Genomic DNA, 27,576 nt, shown 5'->3' with positions numbered 1-27,576 from the left:
AGTCCTGGGCCCTACCCCATACTTGTGCCATTATCACCGACAGGCTCACACCCATGATTTCAGTAGAATGAAGGAGCAGTTCTATTGTTGGAGGACCCCGGAATCCCCTCAGTCGGCAGGGAGCTGGTAAATGTTTGGCACAGCACGGGACCCAAGCATCTCCCGTCGGGGTTCTTTCCGGCAGATTTCTCCACCTGCGGCAGATGCTCAGATCTGAACGGTTTGCTCTGACCTTTCTGGTGCCGCTTGTCCAAAGACTGCCTGCAGACTGCTCGGGGACAGAGGCTGCCTGCCAGTGAAAAACCATGACACTGCTTTATACTGTAATTGAGTGGAGACAGGATTTAGCTCATTGGCGTACCTTGCCTGCATTGACTCTATTCCATATTATTAAAAACAGAGACTTGGTCCTTTTTTTTTTTTTTTTTTTATAAAAAATTTATTGAGATGATGCAATTATAGGCTTTTCTTTAAAAATTATTTGCAACTCACTGGCCCTGAGAAAAGGCATTTGTTTTTTGTTTTTTTTTTCTTTTTTTTTGTTACATTCATTTGATTCAGTCCCTTATACACCCCACACCTCATAAACAACAAGAGATTAGAAATTAAACAAAAAAAAAAAAAAAAAAAAGGAGAAAAAGAAATCCTAGATTCATCCTGGTTTGCAGTCACAAAGAGAAATCTTCAAGAATGTTCACTTGGCATGTGTGAAAGATTCAGGGAGTTTGTAGTTGTTTAGTGTTGATGCAGATGGGGCCAAAAGAGGATCAGGTTAGTCTTCCGCGGTTTTTAGACAGGCAGGGATTATTGCCACCCCCCCCCCCCCCCCTCCCACCATGGCTTCCTTGTCTCACTGCCTTCCTTCCAGATTTCTGCTCAGAAGGGGAGCAGGCCGAGTGGGTGAAAACCGACTAGCACCGAATGCTAGGGGAAAAACACAAAAGCAAAAACAACCTGCCCTTTGTTCTTCGTGTGTTTTCCCAAATCTCTCATCTTCAGGTTCCTGGGTGGGAATGGGTCAAATGGGGGATCTGGCCAGGCTGGATCTCAATCCTCCTTCTGTCCCTGGCATGCTGTCTGTTCCTTGGGCAAGTCATACTAACCTCCTGGATACTCGAGTCTCCCTTCTGCAGAAGGGAGTGAATGTTTCAAAAACGTATTCCGAGTTGGAGCCTAGGCAGTGAAAGGGGGAGACGGTGGGTACTTAGTCATTTAGGCGAATCCTGTCAGAGCCATCGAAGTTTCAGCTAAAGCTACATTCCCATTTGGACAAGGTATCAGGGTAAAAAGACCCTGGGTCGGAGGGTGCCAAATACACCATCGAAAGGAGAAAATTCATCAGTGTGTTATTCCTCTTATTCTGTGGGCAGCTCCCTGCCCCCCCCCTCAAAAAAAAAAAGGATTCAGGACACTGGTGATGCTGTCTTAGGCAAGACTAAGTTGCCTTGGGACAAAAAGAGATCATGTTAAGAGCCACATAGCTAGTCCCGCTAATTGCCACTGCTTTCTTCTGATCAAGAGGAGGCAACCTCGCTAACCCAGGGTGCAGGGAAGAGAAAATGCTAGAGAATTTCTAGCTAGAGATACAAGTGAGAGCGACCATCTCAGACACAGCTGAAGGGAGTTCTCCCCGCTCTGCAGTGCTCGTCCACATTCTCCTTTCCCAATTTCTGATCTTGCAAGCCCAGGACTCACATGGCAGCGGTAGGGAAAGGCCAGCTATTCAGATCACGGATGTGCTTTTAATTTGGTCCCAGGTGACATGTTCATCGCCCCTCGTACTTAGTGTTGAAGTAAGGAATTTCATACTGGATAGACCCTACAGGTAGAGCCTAAGCTCTTGGAGGGCAGGGGTTGTTGCGCCTGATTTCCTCTTTGAATCCCTCACAGTGTCTAGAAGGTGCTTCATCCAAGTTTGCTGAATGGAACCGGAGATCTTTGGGGTCTGCGGTGTGTAAACAACCGCATCCCTGGTGTCGGCACTGCCCGGGTGTCAGCTCAGAGAATAAATGAGGACGACTTTTGCCATTAAGGGAATCAGCAGAAAGTTCTTACTGGTAATACCGGGGTAGGAAATAAGGAGCACGTTGGAATTAGTGCTTTCTACAAGCAGGTGAGGGTGTCACCATCCTAAGTTTTACCTATTCTTACAGGGTATTGCTTTAAATAGATCCTTGGGGGAAAAGGGAATTTCCCTCCATAATTCAGCTGTAATATTCTTTGAACAGAAAGAGCTGGAGTCCTTACGTATGGGTAAAGTGAACAGAATGAGATGTTCTCATCTTAGGAAAGAGCAACATCACGCCCTGGTCTCTGCTTTCATAGCCACACAAAGGGCCTCAGTAAAAATCCACCTTTTCTCTCCAGCCCTTCGACTCAATGGCCTTCCCAATACACCAGGTTTTTGGCTTAATCTCTCCAGTTGCAATCCAACATCAGTCATCTTAGAGGCTGGACAACGAATCAGTGCATGCTGCTGAATGCTCTTGAAAGACATCTGGAGCGTGCTGGGGTCCAGCTGACTTTCACCACCATTCAAGTGGCCCGAGACCAAACCCTTCCTTCATCAGCAGGTCCCTGACCTCACTGCAAGCCCGGCCTTCTGGAAGGTAGAGTTGGTGGATCGTGTGACAGTGGAGGAGGCTGGCCACCTGTATGTGTCTATCTGTGGTCTGATAAGGGGCAGGAACAGAGCACAACTGAAGGACCTTGAAGGGCTCCTTGATTCCAGTGTCCTTGACCCGCAGTCAATCTGTCCTTCCCTCTCCCCAGGCTGGTGTCCTTGTCAATAAGGCTGGGGGAGAACTCTTCCTGCCTGCGTTCCTCCAACCCCCACCTCCCTGATTTGCTCAGAAGTGGCTTGAGAAGACACCCAGGGATCTGGCAGCAGCATCTAGATGTGCCGCTGACGACGTGCACATGTACCCTGGGGAGCTGTGAGATGCTCACCCAACCAAGGAGAGAAAACTAGAGAAACGAGGAGGGGGTGCTGTGTAAGGCGGGTCTAATCTTTTGGATTAAAAAACGGCCGTCCTTCTAAGATTGGATTCTGAACCTGTATTAAAAGAGTCAGTTCAGATGGCTAGAAAAGGAAAAAAAAAAATCTCAAAGAGCTTTCTAAAAATATGTGTTATCATCAAAAGTACTAAGGGGTGGCACTTCCCTCATTTTACAAGACACTGTGGACCTTATTTCGAGGCGAGAAAGAGCCACGAATGGGTGAAACACAGCGATGAAAGGAGAAGAGAAAAAGGTCATAGATCTGACGAGTTTCCTGTCTGCCCAGGCTGGGCAAACATCAGTAGCAAGCGAGACTGTGTACTCCAGGGTCCTCCCCTCTCCAATGCCCTGTGTCCCGTGGGGGCCAGGAAACTTTTAAAAAGCCCAGGAATTTTTAAAAAGTTAGGTGAGGGCATGAAACTGACCACAAGGTGGCCTTTGGGAACCTTGCAGGACCTGCAAGTTAATCCCAAGAGGCTGGGGCCTTCCGAATAACACAGCCTTCCATCCTGATCTTCTGTCCTGCGGCACCACCAAGCCCTGGGGTGCTCACAGCCACGGCCGGGGGCAGCCAGCTGGACTGACGCTTATCTCTCTGGAGGACCACAGCACCTGTGAAGTTTGGGGCCTCCCTCTGATAGGCAGCCAGATGTCCGGATGTGGGTTGGATTATTATTATTTATTATTTATTTTCTTTTTTGTGCAGTGCCGCTGCAAAGCACCCAGACCGCTGATTCCATTGGAGCATCACCAACTCCCAAGACTGTCCTGGAGGCTGGACTCTGCTAAAAGGTATCTGAAACTCAACAGCAGGCAGGGAGGGAGAGGCAGGGGAGGAAAGAGCGAGAGGGAGAAAAAGAGCGCTCTCCTTTTCACTTTATCCTTTTTAAAAGCATCTTTTTTTTTTTTTTTTTTTTCCCCAGCCAAGACCCAAGAGCAACAGGAACAAACCTGATCCACGTGGCAGGATAAAGAGGAACCTGAAACCCTTTGCGTGTGTTTTCTCTTTCCTGACCAGCTGGGTTTGCCACACTTTGTGAGATTTGCAAAAAAATAGGTATATATAATAGATATATATTTCCATAGGAAAACAACCTCGGATGTCTTCCCCTATGAATGATGAAAAGTCAAACTGCATGGTCTTAAACAAAAAAAACAAAAAACGAAAACACCATGAAACTAACAACAGGTGGACGGGTGAGGGTGAGGAATTACAGATGGAGAGGTTCCAAATGAGGAGGAAACGGGAACCGCGAGTCCCAGGCTCGTGCCCTCGGCCAGAATTCCAGCCCCGCCTTTGCTGGGTGGTTTGTCTAAGGTGCTCTGGGGGCCCTCCCGCTACGCGAGACAGGTGTCACTCCCACTTCTGGGTCTCTTCCTGTTCTAGTCTCAGCCCGCCTGCTCGGCTCGCCTCCAGGCCCCTCGCGGGCAGGGGGCCCCCTGGCTGCTGGCCCGCTGAGGCGGTGGGTTGGTTCCCTCAGCATTCATCTTCTTGGTATATTTGTTCATCCAGCTCCTGGGACTCCAGGTGCTCCAGACGGTCTGTTCGGCCACTCATGATTTCATCCGGGGTTTTCATAAACCTTTGGTGAGAGGAAATGGACGAGCACAGAAGATTACATTTTCCTCCACTTGCCTTCACCTTGAACTCTTAAACTAAAAGCAAAGGCCCCATGATCTCAAATAGCTGGACAGCTATTTGAACTCAGCCAGTAATGCTGACTTAGCACAAACTGGAAGGAGGTGCCCCTTCCTCTGAGTGCTGGAAAAAATGGCAAAATAACTATAAAAACGTCTAGGGTGGCTGTGAGCTGTGTCGTGCATTCCTGTACGACCATACGAGGGAACCCTGGTACAGCTCACTGATCTGCTGTTAGAGAGATTTTCCAATGACCTACGAGAGCTGTATATCCATTTCTATCCCAGACTGTGGGCCCAGGGAATGGTATGCAACACTTGAATTTACCTCAAAAGGATCCAATTAAATGCCAAATGGAAAATTTTCATAAAAGGGCAACTTAGTGGTGCTCTTAGCAGTTAGAAAGGCAAAGAGAATCATTTTCAACGTTATCACTGATCCAGCCAAAATGCTAGCAATGAATCCCCCTTAGCCTGTCCTCCTCTGCAGCTGGGTGCAGACAGCAAGGCTTATCTTCTTATTGGAAATCCTATCAGTGACCTGTCAGGGCCACGATTTCCACGGTGCAGGAAGGTGGCCTGGTTGCAAAGGTTCTGCCCTCACCGGAGTGCCGCTTCCACAGCCCCCTCGGCGCCTGCACACCCTTCTCTTCCCAGACACTCTGCCCTGCACCAGATGAACGGTCCTAACACATGTCACTCCACATTCGAAAGCCTGTGATGACCACTTAACAGATAAAGCCAAGGATACACTCTTCGGCTTGCCCACCTGGGTTCTCTGTCATCTCTACCCAGGAAAGTCTTGTCACCCACCATTGACGAGCATGAAGCCTTTATTCTAGTCTGGCCAGTCTTTTTTCTTATACACATCATGGCCTTCCCTCCAAACCTCATCTGGCACTCTCTGAGCCCTGCTTATTCTTTGCGCCCTGCCCCTGCATCAAAGAGCCATGCAACAGCACCAGTCCACACTGCAATCCTCCTTCCCTCAGTGCCTATAATGCTTGTAAAGACTACCCACAATTTAACACTTCACTTGATTACACACAGGGTTTTACACACCAAGAAGCCTTCATTTTGTGGCAAGTCTGGCTTCCATCCCTCATTTCCTCAAAAATGACCAACTCTTCTCACTAATAGCACGATCCTGTCCTTTTATGTTGTCAAAAATCACTATTGGAAGCCTATGAACCTTCCAACTACTTCTGCTTCTCTTTTCTGCCCTTTATTGCTCAACTCCCCAAGTAGTACGATTTGTTGAGTCTGCACTCTGTCTTCTCCTTTCATCCCCTAACACTTCTCCCCAAAATCTGAAGTCACTGACAATCTCCCGAGGCCAAATCCACAGATATGCTATATTCGGCCTCCTACCCTACCTCTTTCTTCTCTTGACTACTCTTCCGTAATAAGCTTCTGATATTCCAAATCAGGCTTGTCAAGAAACATTTACTGAAAGCCTCTGTAAGGTATAAAATAGAATTATATAAAATATAATCCTCTCCCTTCTAGGATCTTATGACCTAGTTGTGGGGAGAAGGACTTCATATGTATAGCTATTGAAAATGCAAATCGTGATGTGGTTTAGGGCCAAGGGATCCAAGAGATGATGGAAGAAGACATCTGTGTGTGTTTGAGCATCATGATGGGTGGGACACTTGAGATAGACCTAGAGGGCATATATATTAAAAAAGCAAAAGTTAGAGGGATATATATTTCTGGCACAGGGGATCATATTAGTGTCATAGGGTAGGTAGCTGGCAGTGTGTGTGATGAATTTGGAAGGCAGGGGAGTGGACCAGAGGTAGAAAGGATTATTGAATTAATCTAGGTGTGAATCATAAAGTCTAGACAAGGAAGCAACAAGAATGCTTTTGCCTTTCTTATGTCTTCTAAATTCTCATGAAAGTGCTTGTCATTGGTAGACTCCAACCTGGAATTTGCTGGTAAGAAATCTTGGGAAATGTGGTTTCCAGGCTTCTAGCCCTAGCAACATAGAATGGAGTAGAAACAGTGTGGAATGGAAGAGCCAGGGACAATCCTGCATAATGACTGACATGGATATAGGAGGAGTCAACAGTAACTCCAGCATCAAAGTTGGTTGCTTAAAACGATGTTGACACCACTGATGAGTAACAGGAATCCTGGATGGGGGGCAGGGGATATTTCTAGTATGTGGAGAAGGTATTTAAGTGGCCATGTACTATAAGAAGCTCTTGGAAATTCAGATTTCAGGGGGACTTCAGGGGGATCCTAGAGCTGGATACAGAACAAAGGCTGGTGAGTCTAACCATGAAGTCTAACTGAAGCTGTGTAATGGAATCATTTCATCCAGAAAGAACAGGAGCCGAGGACTACGTTTAGGGTCAAGGATGATGAGAAGCCATCAGCAGAGCCAGGGAAGCGAGGGTTCTTTTTTTTTAACTCCTTCCCATTCTGTTCCCATCTCTTGACTAAGCTTTTCTGTTGTTTTTGAAGACGTCAATTGTTTCTACCCTTCCCAAGTTACCGTTACTCCTAATGCTAAATAAAGCTTGAGTTCTCTGCTCTCTCTAATCTATCCCAGCGAATGGATCTACTCATGCAGAGTGTCACTTGCTACCTGTGTACAGACAATTCCAAATCCATCTCTCTAGCCCCATCGAAACTCTTTTCTGTCCCATCTGCCAAACCCATAACCTGACGTCATGTCCGTCGATCCCACCTTCTCCCAGCCTTCCCTTGGTCGCCCCACGTCCATTACCATCAGTGTCAGTGACCATCCCTTCTACCTCTCCTGACTGGTCCTTGACATTCCTTTCTTCCTCTTCTCCTAATTCTTTCTCTTCTCTGGCAGAGTGCTTGGAATCACAATCTATGTGGTAGGTTAAATGGTTGGAACTCGTTAGCTGTGAGGAAGTCTGGAAAGAGGAGTGTCTAGTGCAGCAGCTTTCGGACTTTTCGGATTATCATGCACCATAAAAAAATATATATTTTGGGGCGCCTGGTTGGCTCAGTCGGTTAAGCGTCCAACTTCAGCTCAGGTCATGATCTCAGGGTCTGTGAGTTCGAGCCCCGCGTTGGGCTCTGTGCTGACAGCTCAGAGCCTGGAGCCTGCTTCAGATTCTGTCTCCCTCTACCTCTCTGCCCCTCCCCCACTCACGCTCTGTCTCTCAAAATATGAATAAACGTTAAAAAAATTTAAAAATATATATATATTTTGACATCATGACTCAGCACGTACACACGCACACATGAAACAAAGGTTTCCTGAATCATTAGCCACTCTTACTTCATGTGACACAGTCTGATATTTTCGACTCTATCCCACCCTGTTCAGTTTTGTTCTACTCCATTAAAAAAAAAAAAAAGTTTAGACTGACTCATTAAATCTATTTCATGATTCGCTAACGGGTCATGACCTGAAGTTTGACAAACGCTGGTTCAGAAACCTGCTCACAAGCATCGGGAACCTGGAAGTCTAGACCTAATACCTCGCTTTGCCATTGACGGTGTTACTTTGGCCGGTCCTCTTAACTACCCTGGATGTTAAATCCAGATAATACGATTTGATCACTGCATTATTTTCAAGTTGAGTCGCACTGTGCTTACTTAGTTTGGGCTTTGTGACAGGACAGACATAAGTTAAAAACAAAAAACAAAAAACCGACTTCTTTTCCTGAAATTCGAACAACCCAGCATCTGGTATGCAATTTGTAGCAGCGACGGCTTTCCGTGTCAGACAGGCAGGTAGAGATCTTAACAGCTTCCCTCCTCCCTCTTATTTAAGGAAAACAATATCCTCCCAAAAGAAGGAAAGGAGAAAAAGGAAGCGCTACCTGAACAAAAGCCTTTGTCCTGGCTCCTTCCTGATAATGTTTAGTTTGTAGTAGTGGCGCAGGGCTCTGGACATTTTCTCATAGGTCATGTTTGTTCTGTTCTGTTTGTTCAAAGGAGGAAGAGAGAAAAAAGCACAAAGACACAGTGACATAAACCTTTGAAAAGGCGCTGGGGAGCTATTAAAATAAAAGCTCTTTGGCTGCTCGCGTGGCCCTACCAGCTCCGGGGAGCTACCTGCCCCCCAGCTGCCCCCCAGGCCCACCAATTCCCACCCCCTTGGCCTTTAGACATGGGCGCCAAAATTTCTCCGAAGGTGAATCCCCTTTCGTCAGCAGTCTTGGTGCTGTGGCTAATAAAGTATATCCCACAGCAACCTCCCTCACTGCCTTCCAAGACTATGCTCTGCTGTGCTCCATGAATTTCCTGCAGGTTCCCCTATCTGTGGGTCATCCTTCACCGTCTGACCCACAGAGAATTTCTCTTTCTTTCTTTCTCTCTCTCCCTCCCTTCTTTTTTCTTTTTCTTTTCTTTCTTTTTCTTTCTTTCTTTCTCTTCCTTTCCTTTTCTTTCTTCCTTCCTTTTCTTTCTTCTTTCCTTTTCTTTTTTCTTTTTCTTTCTTTCTTTCTTTCTTCCTTCCTTCCTTTTCTTTCTCTCTTTTCTTTCTTTCTTTCTTTCTTTCTTTCTTTCCTTTTTCTCTCCCTCCCTCCCTCCCTTCTTTCTTTTTTTTTCTTTCTTTCATTGCAGTGACCTTTCTCCAACTTGTGTTTCTGGTTTGTCATTTTAAGGAAGAGATTTGTTTGTTTGTTTGTTGGAATTCCTGTTGTGGAAGGAAGAATACAGTGGTTCCGAGCCCTGGGGCTCCGGGCACCATCGGGAGCTTGTAGAGGGATTTTTCTCTGTGACTCATGCACTGAAGAGTCTGTGTGTGGGGCCTTGCCGTATTTGGTCATGGCCTGCAATTAGGTCTTCCTCACTGGAGCCAGAGCACAGGCTTCCAACCTCTAAGGCTGCAGCCCCCCACCTCCCCTGCCCCCCAGCCCCCCGAGCTCGGCTGGGCCCCACTCTGTCCCTGCTCACTCAGCTCATCTGGGGCTGTGCCACCAAGGTGCTTTGCCTGCTTTGCCCACATCTACCTGGCTGTGGTCAGGCCTGGATCTTGGTTACTTGTTTTTGTTTTTTTAGTAGGAATACAGATTTACTTATTTAAATATTTTTTGAGGGAAGAGACTCTTTGCTCTATTCTTTTCTTATTTTATTTTATTTTATGCCCATTGATCAGTACTTTCTCCTGCCCCTCTCTCCCCAACCCCGGGCCACACCACTCCACTCTTTGGTTCAGCAAATTTGCCTGTTGTAGATACTTCGTGTGAGTGGCAACAGGCAGGATTTGTCTTTCTGGGACTGGCTTAGTTCACTTAGCAGAATGTCGTCAAGATTCCTCCAATGCCGTAGCCTGTGACAGGATTTCTAACCTCCCTTAAGGCTGAGTAATCTTCCTCTGTATGTATACGGCAGTGTTTCTTTATCCAGGCATCCATCATGCATGTTTAGGGTGGTGTTTCACCCACTTTTTACCTCTATGCACTTCAACAGTTTTCCTAACTCTAAAAGATTGGATCTTTTAAATTCTACTCCCTTTTCCCAGGGTGGAAAATTGTGGGGCGGACAGTTCTTGCCTGTTTGCTTTTCAAGGGGATATCACAGTCAGAATGTGAGCATTTCCATGTCGAAGGGGGCCTTTGCGGACGTGGGTGTTTCTCACTGAGTGGAACAGAAGTGATGCCTCCCCAGCTCCCTTGTGAGTCACAGAGCCCCTGTTCCTCAGCTCCTAGCGACACACGGGTGGCAGCACCAGGCGGAGGGGATGGGATGGAGGGCCACTTCTAACGCAGCCCTACCAGACCGGGGGTTGTGAAGTTAACTGGCATCTGGCATAAGTAACACATGGAAAGTGGCATCTTTACTTATGTCCTTCCCTTTGCAACTAATTGCACAGTGAGGAATAAACTAAATAATGATGGGCACACTTGGGGGGCAGAAGACAGACAATTATCCTCCAACCTGGAAATGAAGGCTTTATTTTGGCATTACTTCGCACAGCAAATATCTGGTACCCTTTTACCTTATGGTTTCCCCACAGTCGAGCCAGTCCATTGGGATCCACTATCCGGAATATTTTGGATTCTTTGTCTTCCCATCGGATGAAGTTTTCGTACCGGCTGTCGGAAAGCAACTGATAGACGTAATCCCAAAGCAGTCTACAGTCTACAGAGGAAAAGGGCAAGAAAACACTTTTGATTATGTTTCTTGTTGAGGCCCTAAGAATAAGAACCAGAAAATAATCCAGTAGCTGCTCCTGCCTAGTGTGGATTGATGGTCTAACTTTCTTATTTCACAGTGAGGAGACCAGGGCCCAGAGAGATCTGGCAGATGGTGCTGGAGAAAGGCAACCTTTGACCCGTGGAGGCCTCAGAGACCATCCCGGCCAACGGCCTCCCCTCCACAGATGGGGATGCAGTGGCCTGGAAGAGGAAGCAGCCTGTTCAAGGTCATGACCGATGACTTGAACTTGAGCAGAGCTCACACGAAAGACACAGAGCAAGCCAAAAGAGGGGTAAAAACAGGCTGGTGGGGACTAAGGGCGGAAAGAGAGCCCCAGTGTTTAAGCAAGCAGTATGGTGTTCCTGGTGATGCTGCAGGATTGTTCTGGTGTTGGAGGCTGAATGGATACAGATGAGAAGATTGGGGTAGACTAAAAAAATGGCAGAAAAACAAGTGTGATGCGTGAAACGCTGCGGAAAAAGAAACTGTGAGCTAGCGTGGTTTTCAAAAAGAAGAGAGATATTCTCACTACAGCATCCCCCGCAGTTCTCGAAAACCAGTTTATTGTCACAAAATCAGCGTAGAAAGGAACCCAGGGCAAAAAGTCACTTTTCCCATCTGTAGGACCGACGTTCTGTCACTTGGCCAGGCTACAAATATTTACTGAGTTCATACAGGCCAGGTATTGTGCTAGGCCTTGGCTCCTGGCTGAGGGCTGGGATATTAAAACAAGAAGACACATACCGCGCAGCTTTCCCTTGTTCTAGTGCTTTCTGGATTTGGGCCGTCATGGTCTATGGTCTGCCCTCCAGGCCCCCTTGTTGGGTGGATGGAGACACGTCCTATCGATGTGTACTTTTGGAACGGTCTCCAGATGAGAGTAAGAGACTCCAGTTTTCAGGGGTTTCACTGTTGACTCTGGGGAGCTTTGGTAGGCTGGCCAGAATGGCTGGTTGTGAATGATTGATTACCGAACGCTGTGTATGTGCTCAGCACGTGTCGTGCGTCTTTCCTAACCCTCTGAGGCCTGAGGGGGCCGGAATATGAATTCCTGGGCTCCTGCACTACAGTGTGCTGACTTCCTTATGTTGGGTGAGGCCCAGCACACCTGGGCAGGGAGTGTCTAATTGGGACGTGGAGTATTTTAGAGCCAACACATGCACCTCCCAGAGAATGAAACACACCCTTCTCAGGAGTATATTCACAAGGGGAATTGAGTCAGGTCACCCTGGGCAGGTTTTTTAAATCTTCCCGAGATTCTGCTTCCTCATATATGAAATGGGAATCACACATACTTTACAGGATCACTGCATTAGTGATATTGCAAGTGAAGGGAAAGTAATGAAAATAGCAACAATGCTACGTATCGGGTAGCCTACTAGCAGGCACTGTGCTGCACTTGACCTTGAGGACACCTTCTGAGGCAGGTGCTGTTGCTATTCCTATTTTATGGACAAGGAAGCTGGGGCTTAGAGGGTTTGGTAATTTACTCCAAGGGCACAGCTCGTGAGTGATGCACACACACACAGGATTCCAGGCTCTGCACCACTCTGAAGCCCGTGCCCCACCATTCTTCCTGATGGGTTTTCTATTCTCAGAGAAGCCAGTTAACAGGTAGATATCTGTAAAATTTTAGGCCTTTCCAGAACAAGGTTTAGCTCTGTTTAGTGTAAGCTTTATGAAATCCAGCCTTTTCTCTGAACAGCCCAAGCAAGGAATTGGCATAAAATGTGGCATTTTCTAAGAAGCTTAATCTTGCAGGAAACTGACATTAAACTTGAAATGACCATAAATCTCTTTACTGTAGCCTCCCCCACCTCCATTATCTGTGTCTAAACATTAATGGAATGTGCAAGTTACTGTGTTTTAGAAAAGGACAAACGGTGCTCTTCGTTGAAGACACCAGCTGCTCTGCGAGTTTGAACCCCATTCTGGGGACAGAAACGGCCAGCCACTTCTATTACCCGCCTGCCAGCCAGAGGTAGAGAGTGGGGGACCCAATCTGAGCACCATAAAGTACCTGGAGAAGTCAGGGTCACACTGAGAAGACTGAGAAGACTCTAGCTCATTTTTTAAAAAAGTTTTTATTTATTTATTTTGAGAGAGACAGCGTGAGCAGAGAAGGGGCACAGAGAGAGGGAGAGGGAGAATCCTAAGCAGGCTCCGCACTGTCAGCACAGTGTCTGATGCGGGAGTAGAACTAATCATGACCTGAGCAGAAACCAAGAGCCGGACTCTTAACTGAATGAGCCACCCAGGTGCCCCCAGATCATTTTTAAGGCTCTTGTAACAGGACGACTCTATTTCTAGGCAAAGCAGTGGGGAAGGCAATGGGCCCTAACCCTCCTTGCCATTTCCTTGCCCTGGAACGCTGTTACTACAAATGGAAAACTGAGGACTGAGCTGCGGATTCAGTGTTTGTCCCATCATACAATGGCAGATGCATTTACATTCCCCCCCCAGTCTCTCCCAGTTGGAAAACCTCTGACAAAACCAAATATTATCGCATAGAATGCCAGTAAATTAGAAGGAAAAACAAAGGGGGTCTGTGTCTAACTCCTGTATCGCTCCTCCACATGGGAGAAATCATCTTCACTGCAGGGGCTTGGTGTCACCTGGATCGGGACTCAATTCTCTCAAGTGTTCATTTTACTAACATTGAATAGTAATGAACTATTGGATTGTCTTCAACGGTTTGATATAAAGAAACTGTGCCCATATGAAGGTGAACAATATATTGCTAGTCCTCTCACCTCTCGGCCAACTGGAGCTAAAGTATAAAGCGGATGGTCCTTCCATCCCCTCCGCACAAAGACTTTCACTTTCATTGTGTCTGTGGTTTCTGTTTTACTGTTGTGGTACCTTCTACTTATCACAAAACAGTGCAGTGTGAACCAGACCATTTCTCCAAGCAAGGGCTTAACCAGCACTGGGGTCCATGCAGGGGCTTCAAACTGGGATCTTTATGTAAACCTTTTCCTAAAAAAGATCTTAGAGGGGTGCGCCTGGGTGGCTCATTTGGTTTGAGCCTCTGACTCTTGATTTCGGCTTGGGTCGTGGGATCAAGCCCTGCGTTGGACTCTGTGCTGAGTATGGAGACTACTTGGGGTTCTCCTCTCTCTCTCTCTCTCTCTCTCTCTCTCTCTCTCCCTCTGCCCCCTGAAGATGTGTTCTCTCTCAAAAAAAAATTTTTTTTTTTAAAAAGATCTGGAATGCTATCTGCTCCTTGGTTGATAAATGAAGGGCAGGGCTTACTGGAGAATAGACTTCACCTATATGTTTCAAGAACATTGGATTCTTGCAAACTTTTCCCTTTCATAAATGTGAAAATAACCCCAAACAAGCTGCCACTGATCACTTTAAATGACATTTAATCCAGCAAAGCCAACATTAGCTGAGTAATAAAAATATGTTGACATTCAAGACATATTGAATTATTCAGTCACTAACAGAGGTAGCAACAGGAATTTTGTGGCATAAAGCAGTTGTTTCAAACTCAGAGTATTAAGTGGCTTTTATAACTCTATTATTGATTGTTTTGTTTCTTTAGTTAAAAATTATTCCAGATGATAAAAATAAATGCCTGATCATACAAGAGATTTTTTTCCCTTTCTTCTTCTTCTTCTTTTTTTTTTTAACAATTAAAGTTCAGCCACGTGAGTTAGTTTGTTTTTAAGATTTCAATTAAATAAAAGGCAGAACCTTTTTAGTTCCCTAGATCCTCTGGAGGTTATTACCATAGTCTACCTGCAATTTTTCAGCTCTGTCAAAATCCACATCTGCACAGATACAATGTTCTTTGATCATCAATGAAAATGCTTAATAAATTCACCAAACTCTATAATAAAATTCACCAAACTCTATAAATAAAAGATTATCCTATAATATAACCCTCGAACATGCATGTGAAAAAATTTTATATTACAAAGTATTCATTAATTCTAAGTGCATTTCTCCTAAACTAAAGGGCCTTCTATATGAAGGCACATGGGTATTTTAAACACATGTCCATTATTTGGATTGTCTCTTCCATGAGAGGAAGTTTATAAAAGGGTTTTAGTTCAAGTGACGTGCCATTTTTTGGTTGCAGAGAGCATTCTCTCTCCTTCCTGCTGGGTGAGGTGCCCTGGGTACCCACAGCTAAAAGGCATTGTAAAAATTCCCTTCCTGTGGTTAAGGAGAAATATTTCCACTCCCACGTCTGTCTCTTACCAGAGACTCATTGTACACGCTCGCAGAGCAGAGACTGTAAAAAGATGGGCGATTCACACATAACCAACATAGTTTCTAATGAAAAAAATCATGCTAGACAAAGCTGATGTTTCAAAATCTGAGTGGGCAAGTCAAGTTATCGACAAAGGGAATGTTTAATGATGGTGGTTAATTAAAATTTTGGGAAAGCTTCTGAGAAAGTAATTTTATGTTGTTCTAACTGCCCAAATGGAATTTTAAATGAAGGTCTGTAAACTGGAGTTCCGTGGGTATAATCACCAACTCACCAGACGGTGAGTGTCCCTGTTTTACTTAAGTCTATTGCAAAAAATTAATGGATTTATTTCAGGTTCAGCAACAAAACAGCTAAGTAATGTACAAATTAGAAAGTTACTCCTCTGCTTGAGAGCAGTGGTTCTAAACCAGGGGCAATCTTGCCCTGTAGGGAAGGTATTTGGCAATGTTTGGAGATAATTTTGGTTGTCATAACTGGCGTGAAGGACACTACTGGCCAGGGATTCTGCTATCTTATAATGCACAAGTCAGCTCTCCCCCATTCCCCAACAAAGAATCATTTGACCCAATTACCACGAGTCCCAAGCTTGAGAAACTCTGCTTATAGGAACGTGAGCTTTACAACATGCACAGCTCAGGGTTTTTTGTTTTTGTTTGTTTGTTTGTCTGGGTTTTTTTTTTTTGTTGTTTTTGCTTCCCACCCTCCCCCCCCACCCCCAATTCTAGATCAGCCATTACCTAGAAGCAGATGAATCCAGCTCAGTCAACCCTGTGCTGATACACAGAGGTGTGTTTACAATGGGCAACTGCTCGCGCTCTGCCACGGCTTAGGAAAACAGAAACCATATGTGCACGGTGGCAAGCTGGGTGGGGGAGAAGTGAGGGTGAGGGATATAGATCTGTGCTTCCTGACTCCATAGGGGCATGGGGACCGAAGCTGCAAATGAGGTTGGCCCTTTTCACCTCTGGTTGCATAAGGCGTGGAGTGAGGCTGGGCTGCACTGGCAGAGCTGAGCTTAAAACCCCAGCCCCTGCTTTGCTCAGGTGGGGGCAGCCCGGGAAAACTGCATCCCTACCTCCCGGCAGTCGGGCAGTCACGTCGTATTACAGAAATGTGTGTCCTTAAGCAAACTGGAATTTCCAGTCTCCCCGAACTCCTTCTACGATTTTCCGCCCAGCCACTGTGCTGTGACCGTTTTATCTTGTAAAAACGTTGTCCTGAAACTTCCTTCTCTTTCAGGGCTCTTTGATTTCTCGGTAGTGCAGTGAAAATAAACTGCAGTGACTCAGCCAGTGTGAGAAGCTGGAGACACTTGGGATACTCCCCGAGCAAAGCCCGGTGGGGTGAGAGGGAGCGCAGAGGTGAATCTCCAAGGAGATAAGGAAACCCCGGCACCTTGAAGGGGTGCCCTTTGCAGGCCGGTGTCACTTGAAACAAATGCCTCGGACACAGGCCTCCGAGGTCAATGCCCCTGCCAGCTCTGGGGTGGGGTGGGGTGGGGGTGGGGCCAGCTGTACCCGCTGCCCTCCCCTCACTCTGCAGCCCTGCAGTAGGGCGAAGAAAAAAACGGAGCAGAGAAGGGGCTCTCGTGCTCAGTAATTAGCCGACTGGTGCTGTGCATTTACATGTTGTCTCATTAGTACTCAACAGAGCCCGGAAATGGGTATTAGATTTTTTTTTAATGTTTATTTATTTTTGAGAGAGAGAGAGAGTGAAAGTGGGGGAGGGCAGAGAGAGGGAGACACAGAATCCGAAGTAGGCTCCAGACTCTGAGCTGTCAGCACAGAGCCCAACGCAGGGCTCGAACCCATTGACGGTGAGATCATGACCTGAGCCAAAGTCAGAGGCTTAACTGACTGAGCCGGCCAAGCACCCCTTTTTAAAAATAGAAAATATATATTTTTTTAATGTTTACAGAAATGGGTATTAGTATTCTCCTTATGATGGAGAAGGAAACCAGGCCTCAGGGACAGTAAGCCCCTGTTTGGAGACAAGACCTGGATTCCAATCCTGCTTATTCCTGAGTGCACGCTTTCCCACAGGCCCATGCTGCTTCCCCGGGAACACTCCGGGCCAGCTGTTGGTTGGGACCCCGGGTCGGGAGCCCTGGGGGTTCTGCAGAGGGTTATCTGCCTGAGACAGTGAGGGATGATGTGGCTCTTTTAGCTAGTACTGAAACCCTGGGCCTCTCTGGTTCATGGGAACACCCCACACCTGTCCTTCTCTTCCTCAAACACAGACATTTACACACAAGCATGCAAAGGCACATCTTACCACCGAGGCCCAGGAACGAGACTGCCCCTCGTCACTTTCACACTGAACCCTTTAGACTTCTCTTTTATGAAGTCTTTTTCCCCTCAGGGTGCCTATGTGGCTCAGTAGGTTAAATGGACAACTCTTGATTTCGGCCCAGGTCATGATCTCACGGTTCGTGAGTTTGAGCCCCGCATTGGGCTCTGCACTGACAGTGTGGAGCCTGCTTGGGATTCTCTCTCTGTCTCTCTGTCCCTCTCTCTCTCTGCCCCTCCCCTGCTCGTGCTCTCTCTCCCTCTCTCTCTCAAAATAAACTTAACAACAACAAAAAATAAAGTCTTTTTCCCTTCAAGGCTGGTCCCGAGGCTCATTAATAAAAATAAATAATTAAGTCCATGAGCCTCACTGGAAACCACTTGCCCAGCACTAAATACCATGGGGGAGGAAGTAGGCGTGGAAGCAGGGGGAAGAGTACAGAGTGACTTCCCCTGGCCCCCCCCGGGCCCCTGAGGATGTGCCTCCAACTTTTTTGGAGGCTTATCCAAGCGGAGCTTATTTTTCTTCATCTGATTGAAGGTTAGAGGCTTCCAGGATTGAACTTCTGTGCATACAGAACTCATCCAGTCAATAAAACCAAATCAGGAAAGTACATTGTTCTAGGCAGGTGACAAATGAGCAGTACAGGAGACTCCGTGTCTCCTCGATGAGAATCTTTTTGTTTCTGTTTAAAATGTAACCTTGAGAGATAATAGGCACATTTTTGCAAGTGTCTTTAAAGATCTGAAAGATTGCCATGACGTGTGTTATTAGAAAAGAGAGCACGAGCTTGGGGGCAGGGTGGATTTTATGTCTTATCTGCTGCAGATAACCATGAAGATGCTCATGTTTGCAAAGAGAATCAGGGAGCTAAGCAAAAGTTGTGAGATAAGCACAAGAAAAGAAATATTCTCTATTTGGATAGATCATGGACTTGGAACAACCCGTCTGTACAGACCTGTAAAATCCCCACGTTTGTGCAGCAAATGAAGGACGATGAATGGATTATAAACCGGTGCGACAAATGAAACTTGTGTCCGTAGCAGATTTTTGGATTAAGGCCAGGGAAGGGACAAGCAGACAGGAAGTCTGGTAACTCAGGTTTTAATGGAATTGAAGAACTTTAAGAGAAAGCCAAATCGACTTAAAATTCTTCTTTGAAGACTTGGCTGTCGATAGTTAAAACCAAAGCAGGAGCTTAGTTTGTTTGAGGGCACAGAATCAGAGGAATCCTGCCTCATGTCAATAAAGACACAAAATTTGGCATCTAGAGATGCTATGCCCTGCCACCTAGAAAAAGGCCTGGCACATACAGATTCGTGATCATTTTTGAATAAATGGATGAATGACTTAACTGCACAACTCAGATATGCAAAGAAACAACTTCTTCCACTTAACTGTTTTTTATCGATGTTCATGATGCTATTGCAACTATTCCGGACTGGTCTGCAAACAGCCTACAATCTAGCACTTGCCTCCTTTCTTACATCACTTGTTATTGTTCTTTCTACATGTCTTAGGCATGCCTCATGCTGTAAAGTGCAAGTAATTCCTTGAGAGCAGGGACAATGTTTTCAACTTCCGCATCCCACGTTATGCCTAGGATTTGAAGCACACTGTGCTGCACATCCGAATCAACAATGCCGTAGAACGGGGGGCAGCAAATGTTTCCTGCAGCGTTTTCTGCAAATATTTTAGGCTCTGTTGGCCATACAATCTCTGTTGCAACCGCTCCACTCCGCTGTTACAATGCCAGAGTGGCCTCCCGACAACACTAAGTGAATGGGTGTGGCTGTATGCCAATAAAACTTGATTTACAAAAACAGGCGGTGGCTGATTTGGCCCACGGGCCAGAGTTTCCAATCCCTGCTCTGGAGTCCCAGGTCAGAAGGAAACACGGGTGTTGGAAAGGACACTGGGGGAAACTCAAGGCTGGACTCTGGATGTGCCTGAATCTCAGTTTCTTCATCTGTGAAAGACCCTTCTGGCTTTGAAATCACCGAGTTCTAAGAAGGAATGTCAATATGTACTAAAAACATGACTCACGGTATCACTGGTGCTACGTCTCATCACCTTATGGTGCTCACTGCCAATATACTCTTTGGATATGAAACACATTGGCAAAGCACAGACCAGTAAAACTTTCGTGGGCTGACAAAAGTGCTAGAAGGTTCACAGATGCTGCCCCAACCCCCTATGTCTTACCGCCCCCACCACGCAATCCCTTCATGAGCATAACAAATAGAAACTAAGCCCAGAAAGAAGCAATTTGGGGATGGCTGAGTGGCTCAGGTGGTTGAGCATCCGACTTCAGCTCAGGTCATGATCTCGTGGTTCATGAGTTCGAGCCCCGCGTCGGGCTCTGTGCTTACAGCTCAGAGCCTGGAGCCTGCTTCGGATTCTGTGTTTCCCTTTCTCTCTCTGCCCCTCCCCTGCTCACACTCTGTCTCCCTCACCCTCAAAAATGAATAAATGTTAAAAAAAATTTTTTTTTTTTAAAGAAAGAAGCAGTTTGCTCACTGTTACATACACCACTGGCTATTCAATAAAAAGTTTGAACCCAGGGGTCTTGGATCACTCTATTCCATATTAAATCCTCTCCCATAAACTCTGGCGATTCTCACTTATTAACCTCAACAGCAGTCCTTCTTATCCTCTTAAAAATAAGTGATACCTTTAAAAATAAGCTACATGCTATGTTTAAATAGATCTAATTTGTGGTTTGTATTTAAGCTGTCTACCACCTCTTACATTTCTTTTATTGATTTTTTTATTAAAAAAATTTTTTTAATGTTTAGTTATTTTTGAGAGAGAGAGAGAGAGAGAGAGAGAGAGAGAACGAGCAGGGGAGGGGCAGAGAGAGACACACACACACAGAATCTGAAGCTGGCTCCAGCTCTGAGCTGTCAGCACAGAGCCTGATGCATGGCTCGAACTCACAAACTGTGAGATCATGACCTGAGCTGAAGTCGGATGCCCAACCGAGTGAGCCACCCAGGCGCCTCTCTTTTAGTGATTATTTTAATTCTTCTACAAGACCAATACCTAAGTAAACTATCATAGCTTTGCAGATCACCTCCAAACTGTATGATAAAATCCCAATTCAGTGATATTAGAAAGTGAGGGGAAAAAAAGAATGATGAAATATGATAGACTTTTAATGGACTTGGAGTCCTAGATTTATATTTCTACCTGAAATAGATAAAAATATACTGGACCTTACCTTGCTCTGGAGTTTTCTCCATCAGGAATGACCTCTCTTTTTCTAACCTTCACTTGCTCATATTCTAAGCATGCTAAGCCCAGCTGAAAGCCAGCCCCTCCGCGAAACCTTCCCTAACACCCCGACGCTGACTCCTATAGTACTTGACGGGAGTCCTTCACAGACCCCACACACGACACTGACCGCCAACTGCATTCAGCCTTTTCAAGATTTTCCAAGATTGTGTGTTAGACCTCCTGGCACACCCCACCCCCACGAATGCAGTCCAGTGCCCAAACACAGCAAGCGCCCAAATACATAAATCCCAAAGTACTTGAGCAAATGGCATCCGAATGGACAGAAATCTGGCTTCCCTTTTTGATCCGCATTCATAAGCGGTGTTTCCATCCACACCCTCCGGCGATGGCATTCGGCAGTGCTGTGCAAAAAGCTTCAGGAACTAAGTTTTCGCAGTATTCGTATCTGCTCTACAGATATGAAGGATTTTTATGGCTGTTCAGTAATGCCACACTTTACACAGGAATTACTCAATGAGTTTGGCCCCTAAGAAATAGAATTTTACAAGGATCTGGTGGTCCAAAAAGACACTAGAAGGGTAGGAGAGAAGAGACAGGGCTATCCCAAGTGAAACAAAAGGGCATGGAGCCCTGACGAGTTCGCTTCGGAGGGTTAGAATCAAGACAAAGTGTTCGATTGTAGACTTTCTAACCCTATCATTTCACCCTTGAGAAAAACAGTGACTTGCAGTTAAATCAGCTGGTCTGAATTTGGTTAAATTAGTTAATACTTACATCTGGAGACTTTTAAACTTGTGAGGATTATCATTAGAGCTAATTAATCATAATTTTATAGATTCTATCACACCGAGGAGCATTCCTCAAAGGGTCTGGGCCCTAGGGTTACTTTATGTGAATATTCTGATTTCCTAGGGTCATAAAGAAAAGCATAGACTCCCCTCTTCTGTGTGTTCTTGAGAGAGACAAGGGCATCCATGGGTGCCAAGGTTCATCACTGGGCTGGTATGATATTCCATGGAGTGTCTTATTGATGGGGCTAACTCCATCACGAAACAATTCTGATGTTTAGGAATAAGATTTTAAAAAATCGTAGCACAATTTCTTTTCTTTTTAATTTTTTTTTTTAGTGTTTATTTTTGAGAGAGAGAGAGAGAGAGCACGCATGAGTGGGGAAGGGCAAAGAGAGAGGGAGACATAGAATCTGAAGCCAGCTTTAAGCTCAGAGCTGTCAGCACAGAGCCTGACGCAGGGCTCGAACCCACAAACTGCGAGATCATGACCCTGAGCTGAAGTCGGATGCTTAACTGACTGAGCCACCCAGGCGCCCCTCGTAGCACAATTTCTAAGAGACTAATACTTTAAAATTTATAAACCTATTAAATAAGGAGAAATAACTCCTTAAGTCTAAATCATTTAACTTTCTTGATGGATGGGCTTATCTTCAATTCCTAGAAGTCTCTGATAAGACAGCGTGACGGAGGAGGTGGACAGGAGGTATGTTGCTGGGGAAGGCAGGTTCCTCGAGAGCAGCACTACCAGCAGCAGCCAACGGCACAGCAGTGAGTGCCTTGTTGCCCCTGTTACCCAACCCCTATTTGACCTTTGCTCCTCTGGGGCTCTGTTTCCTCCGTGGCTTCCCTGGTCCAGATGACTTTTCATATAAAATGAATATAGCGGTAATAAGTGGCTTCTAAGAGCTACCCGGAGAATGAGAAACAAGTAGAAAGTATCTGCAAAATGTCCAGTACTGCTGTATAGACCATGCAAGAAATAAGACACGAAGGGTATGTATAGGCAAGAAAGGTCTGGCCTGGGAAGCGTAAGACAAGTCATTTATATGCTTCACAGTAATGTACTGACCCCATCCTCTTTCTCCAACCATCTGGGTAAATTCACATGTCTTGTTTGAGAGCTTTGCTTCTTTATAAACCCCCTATGTTTTTCCTTTCACGATTTGTTTTAGATTAAAACATACATACACACATAGGCATATATGTAAAGGTAGAGAAAAAAATAACATGAATCCCTGTTGTATCCATCACCCAGCCATACAGCCGTTAGCTCACAGCCAGCCTTATTTTATGTACACCCCACCCATGCCTCACCCCCAGTGCCGTGGGATCCTTTTGAATCAAATCCCAGACACAGATCATTTCACTTTTCATGGTTTTTCAAACGTAAGTCACATTTCTTTACCATTTCATTTTCTTCATTCAACACACTCATGTAAATGATTTGTAACAGTAAAACTGAGGCAACACTGGAGGTGTACCTGGAGCCAGAGAAAAATTTAGAAACAAATAATTTAAATAAAAAAGGGATAATGCGTCACGGCAGAGGGAGTTAATGTAGCCTGTAGCTCCCTGTGCGGTCACGCTGTTAGGAGCACAGCTCCATCCTGGGGCTTAGTGGGGCTCTGGCCTGGGGGACAGCTCATGGAGGAAGGGGGCATTTCTTGCCTTTCCCTGACCAGGTCTGACTTCTCCTTCCTCTGTGCCTCCCTCCCGTTACTGAACACATATTCCCCTTCAGCCCTGAGCGACCTCTCTGCAAAGCCCTTCCTCAATTCCTGCAGTCAAAATGCACCTTCTCCCTGCTTTGCTTCCACAGGACTTAATTATCCTAGCACACAGTCAGCACTCGATACGTGCTCGTGTACCGAATGAATGGGACATATGACTGATTTCACCGTGCCTTACAGCTTAGTTAGTGGTTTTCCCATCTGTCTCCGCCAGTAAATATTAAATTCCTTGAGGAGACAACTGTTCCATCAGCTCTGTGTCCCCCTACTTCCTGACGCATTTATCTGTGCATAGTAGGTGCTCAACAACTGTCTCCTGAAGAGAGATGCTCTCGGAAAAGAGCTGCCCTTGCCAAGTGGCTGCAGGAACAAGTGTCTGGGGGATGACTTCATGTAAATTACGGGCAGACGAGCACAACACAATGTGTAGATTTTTCCCACTGGTTTCCACTCGTTTCTTGTCTGAGGGAAGCAAATTTGGGCTTGTCATCATAAAAGAAGAAGAATTCGGGAGTGGTTTCCTCTGTCCAAACGACCCAGGAACATCTGCCTCCAATACCATAATCGTGTTTTTCTCTCCCACCTTCTCCCAAGGTGAAGGCTACATTGAGTTACTGCCCACGGGACAGAATTACAGGTCTGAATCTGAGACAAAGGTTCTTTATGCTGTGTCTGGTCATTAATTAGCTGCTGGAAACTTCAAGACAGGGCCATTAGCATGCTCATAAACCTTTTATTTTAAATGTTTTCGCTTAGCCATGATTCTGATGTGACTCTCCTTGTAAGCTGGACGTAGGACATTTGTTTCTTAACATTTCTGAGGCTCATTAACTACTCCATCCCAGCGGCTCATTAACTAGCCCATTAGGGATTTCACTTCATTCAGGCAGAAGCCTCCGCTTGCCCTCACAGAACCTTCCAGGGCGCCTAATTGGGAACCCGTGTGAGGCCAGCTGCAAAGCTGGGGAGACAGCGGGGCTTGTCAGGTCTCCCCTGAGGCTGGAGTGGTCGTGAGGGGGGCGGCGCTCACCTACCTGCTATTCTCCCAATGGGCATGGCGTGCTCCTCGGGCGGGGAGACAGAGACCATGATGTGGTTCATGTACGCCAGGTCTTCCCGATGGGACAGGTTGATGGGCTTGCCTTCCCTATGCAGCCCGTCCTCGGAGAGCCTGGACTGTTTGAAATCCACGGAGTGCCGGGGGTTCAGGATCAAAGGGTGCATGATGGGACTGGGCATCAGCTGGATCACGCGTGTGCTCTCCTGCCGGGGGCTCGATGGCTTCTGGTGGGGCTCAGAGGACGGCGGGCAGTGGTTATTCTCCATGGGAGAGACTGACAGGGGGTAGGACTCCTGGTGGTTGTTCTCCTGGTGGAGCCTCGGCCCCTGGGCCCTCTCGGCCGGGGAGAGGCGGCGGATCATGTTGTCCAGGGGGGACCGGAGGGGCCGCTGCTCGGGGTCGGGAGAAGGCCGGTGATTGGCTGTGACAGGTGATCTAGACCGGTGCAACAGTTCAATGGTGGGGGGGTTGTGGTGCACGTTCTCCACCGGAGGCCTCGGGGTCCTCTGGACACAATTATCTGTGGAGCAGAGGAAGAGACCATCACTGACCCTGGTGAGTTGTCTGGAGAGGGAGCCTGCTGTGGTTTTAAAGGTAGTGAGCACTGGAGCCCGTGTGTGTGCTGGGCAGCACCTTTCGTCCCTGGATATGGAATGTCTTTTTTGCTGCTTAAAAAAACAATGAAAAGGGCACCTGGGTGGCTCAGCCGGTTAAGCATCCGACTTTGGCTCAGATCATGATCTCATGGTTTGTGGGTTCGAGCCCCGCATCGGGGTCAGTGCTGACAGCTCAGAGTCTGGAGCCTGCTTCGGATTCTGTATCTCCCTCTTGTCTCTCTGCCCCTCTCCTGCTCTCTCTTTCTCTCTCTCTCTCTCTCTCTCAAAAATAATAAACATTAAAAAAAATTAAAACAAAGTGCACATACTTGAAATTCTTTTCCTACACTAGACAGGCTAAGAATGACCACAAGCTTTCCATTAATCACTTACTAGTAGCTTATAAACACAAGGAAGCCAAATTTGTGTTCTTTAGCTTTTTGTTACTTGACTCTTGGATGTGGCTTTTGGATTCCTTAAGGGTTGCTTTCCAGATACTTTCACGGGCTTACATTTTCATTACTAAATGTATGTATTCTCTACCTCCGGGGCATTGTTGTTGGTGTTAATGATAATGACACTATTATCCTACTGCTAAAGCAGTTACTATATCCTTGGTACTGGGTTATACAGTTTAAAATGTATAACACTCCTAAGTAGGAGATGCTAATACCATTATTCCTATTTTACAGGTGATAAAAAGGAGGCATACAGAGGTTCAGCAACTTAAAGACACACAGACAGGGAATTAGACCCAGACTCTGGTAAATACTCTGGCAGGTTACCCATTATAATTCCTGCCACTTTGCTATACAGAAACCAGGGGGAAAAGTATCAAAACCTGCTCTAAGCATGGACAGTGGGTCTGATTTACAGAATGACAATCTTGAAAGAAGATTTGGGATCTTTCTTTTTTTTTTTTAATTTTTAATGATTATCTATTTTTGAGAGAAAGAGAGAGACACAGAGTGCAAGCAGTGGAGGGGCAGAGAGAGAGGGAGACACAGAATCCGAAGCTGTCAGCACAGAACTAGATGTGGGGCTCGAACTGACAAACCGCGAGATCATCGCCTGAGCCGAAGTTGGACGCTTAACTGACTGAGCCACCCAGGCGCCCCAGGATCATTTTGTTTCTGAGTGCACAGACCTTATGAATGCTCATAGACAGGTAGAGGTCAGGAAGGAAAAGGAGGGATGGGCACCCCAACAGTGCCTCCACCCCATCCCCCTTGAACTTCCAAGCTGGTGATACTTGAGAGCAGGGACAACATCAGAAGAGTACATAGCTCAGCAACAGAAGTAGTCCTGTGGGCTGGGTTGAGGGATGGACCAGCCTATGTGTGGCTTTAGGAGCACCTGCTTAGGGGAGGGAAGGAACAAAAATCTGCCTACAAAAACGGAACTTGCTACAGTGCCTCAAACTCATCTTCGTGAGGTTTCTCTGGCCGCCTCTGTTCCCAGAGCTGTTGCACCAAAAGGATGCACACGCTTTCAGGTCCTTGCTGTGGTCAGAGATTTGCCCATGATTCTAAGTCAAGCAAGTCAAAGATGTCTCCTTTGTCCATTATGGTAATATCTATAGGAAGAACGTATAAAGGGGATCTAGGGATCTGATAGGGTTAGTAGACAGAGACTAAGGTGGTGGCCAAAACTTGGTGGTCCCAGTGTTACAAAGGATTAACAGAAAAATGGGGATGCCTCTAGATCTGTTATAGGAGACAGCGAACAAAAGAAATATTGTTCACGATCACTGAAAGATCACCTGCTTGCAGGCAAAGGGTTTATTTCGTAACTAACACGTAGCCTGCTGCCATGCATCTAAGAGTGCTTACTCGCTCGAACAGCTATCAGTAGGAGACTGGCTTAATAAATTATACTCTATCTGTAAACAATGGAGGACTACACAGCTATAAAACAGAATGAGGGGTGTGTCAATATTCTCCTAAGGCCTGGTCTTCAGGCTCTATGATTAGGTATGCGAAGGCAGGCGAAGTATTTGGTAGGCCAGCACCTTTCTGTAATAAAGGAGAAGGCGATTCCAGTCTGACGGATGACAGAGTGGCTTGTACCCAACTAACGTTCCTACATATAGAAATGACGGAACATTTATAAAAGTTATTTGAAGGTACTGGAGAACACTGAAGGGGGTTTCACTCTGGAAGGAAGAGAACTGCACAGGTGAGATCCAAATTTACATAGCCCTGAGGGTCCTCCCCAGTTCACGTTAGCAGGGGGCCGGTAGAAAATGAACCGGAAGTTGTGTAATCTGTCAGGGAACAGAGTGTGGAGTTTCCCGAATGGCAAAAAATTGAGAAAGCAAACCCATAAAGGAGAGAGCCTCAGGGGGAGCAGCCGCTAAATTGGCACATAAAGTTCCCTCAAATCCTTAACATGTGCTCCTGAACAGCGCATGTGCAGGGGGAGCTCTAAAGAGCTCAGTGGAAAGCAACAGCTGTACGGCTGAAAGATAAGAGCAGGAATGTCAGTTACTGGCCCCTGTATTGGAGACAGAATTCAGAATTTGAGTCCTAGCAACAAAGGCTCTGTAAACACCTCAGGCTGTTTATTAGCTCAGAACGGCCACACCTTAGGAGTAAGGACTATGCTCCAGAACAAAGAGATTTTTTTGAGGGCTAAAGGCAAAACTGAAATGGATCTGCCCCAACCAAATGCAGGACCAAGTCTCCACAAATTCAAAGTGACTGGCTAGTCATTTACCTGCTGGAACAAAAATCAACATTCTTCAGAGGAATGTAACATAATCTAGAGTCTCTACAATGTATCACGTGTAATGTCCAGTATTCAATAAAGATGTTCTGGATATGTGAAAACAAAACAAAACAGAAAGATGTGACCCATAATCAAC

General features: G+C 46.1%; 1 protein-coding gene across 3 annotated transcripts in view; it reads right to left on the bottom strand.

Annotated features, from left to right (window-relative positions):
* Positions 1–510: 510 nt before the first annotated feature.
* Positions 511–27,576, bottom strand: part of ETV6 (ETS variant transcription factor 6) — a 251,572-nt gene continuing 224,506 nt past the window's right edge. For all 3 annotated transcript variants that reach the window (XM_049627090.1, XM_049627092.1, XM_049627091.1), the window contains 4 exons: positions 24,089–24,634; positions 10,577–10,719; positions 8,454–8,554; positions 511–4,583 (listed from right to left, as the gene is read on the bottom strand). In XM_049627090.1, coding sequence (XP_049483047.1) covers positions 4,478–4,583; positions 8,454–8,554; positions 10,577–10,719; positions 24,089–24,634 — 896 coding nt within the window. In that variant the 3' untranslated portion in view covers positions 511–4,477. The remainder of the gene's footprint in view (positions 4,584–8,453; positions 8,555–10,576; positions 10,720–24,088; positions 24,635–27,576) is intronic.

This window comes from Panthera uncia, chromosome B4 (genome assembly GCF_023721935.1).
Source record: "Panthera uncia isolate 11264 chromosome B4, Puncia_PCG_1.0, whole genome shotgun sequence".
Classification (NCBI taxonomy): Eukaryota; Metazoa; Chordata; class Mammalia; order Carnivora; family Felidae; genus Panthera; species Panthera uncia.
The sequence above is the reverse complement of the archived record's forward strand: the minus strand, read 5'-3'. Positions and strand labels throughout refer to the sequence as shown.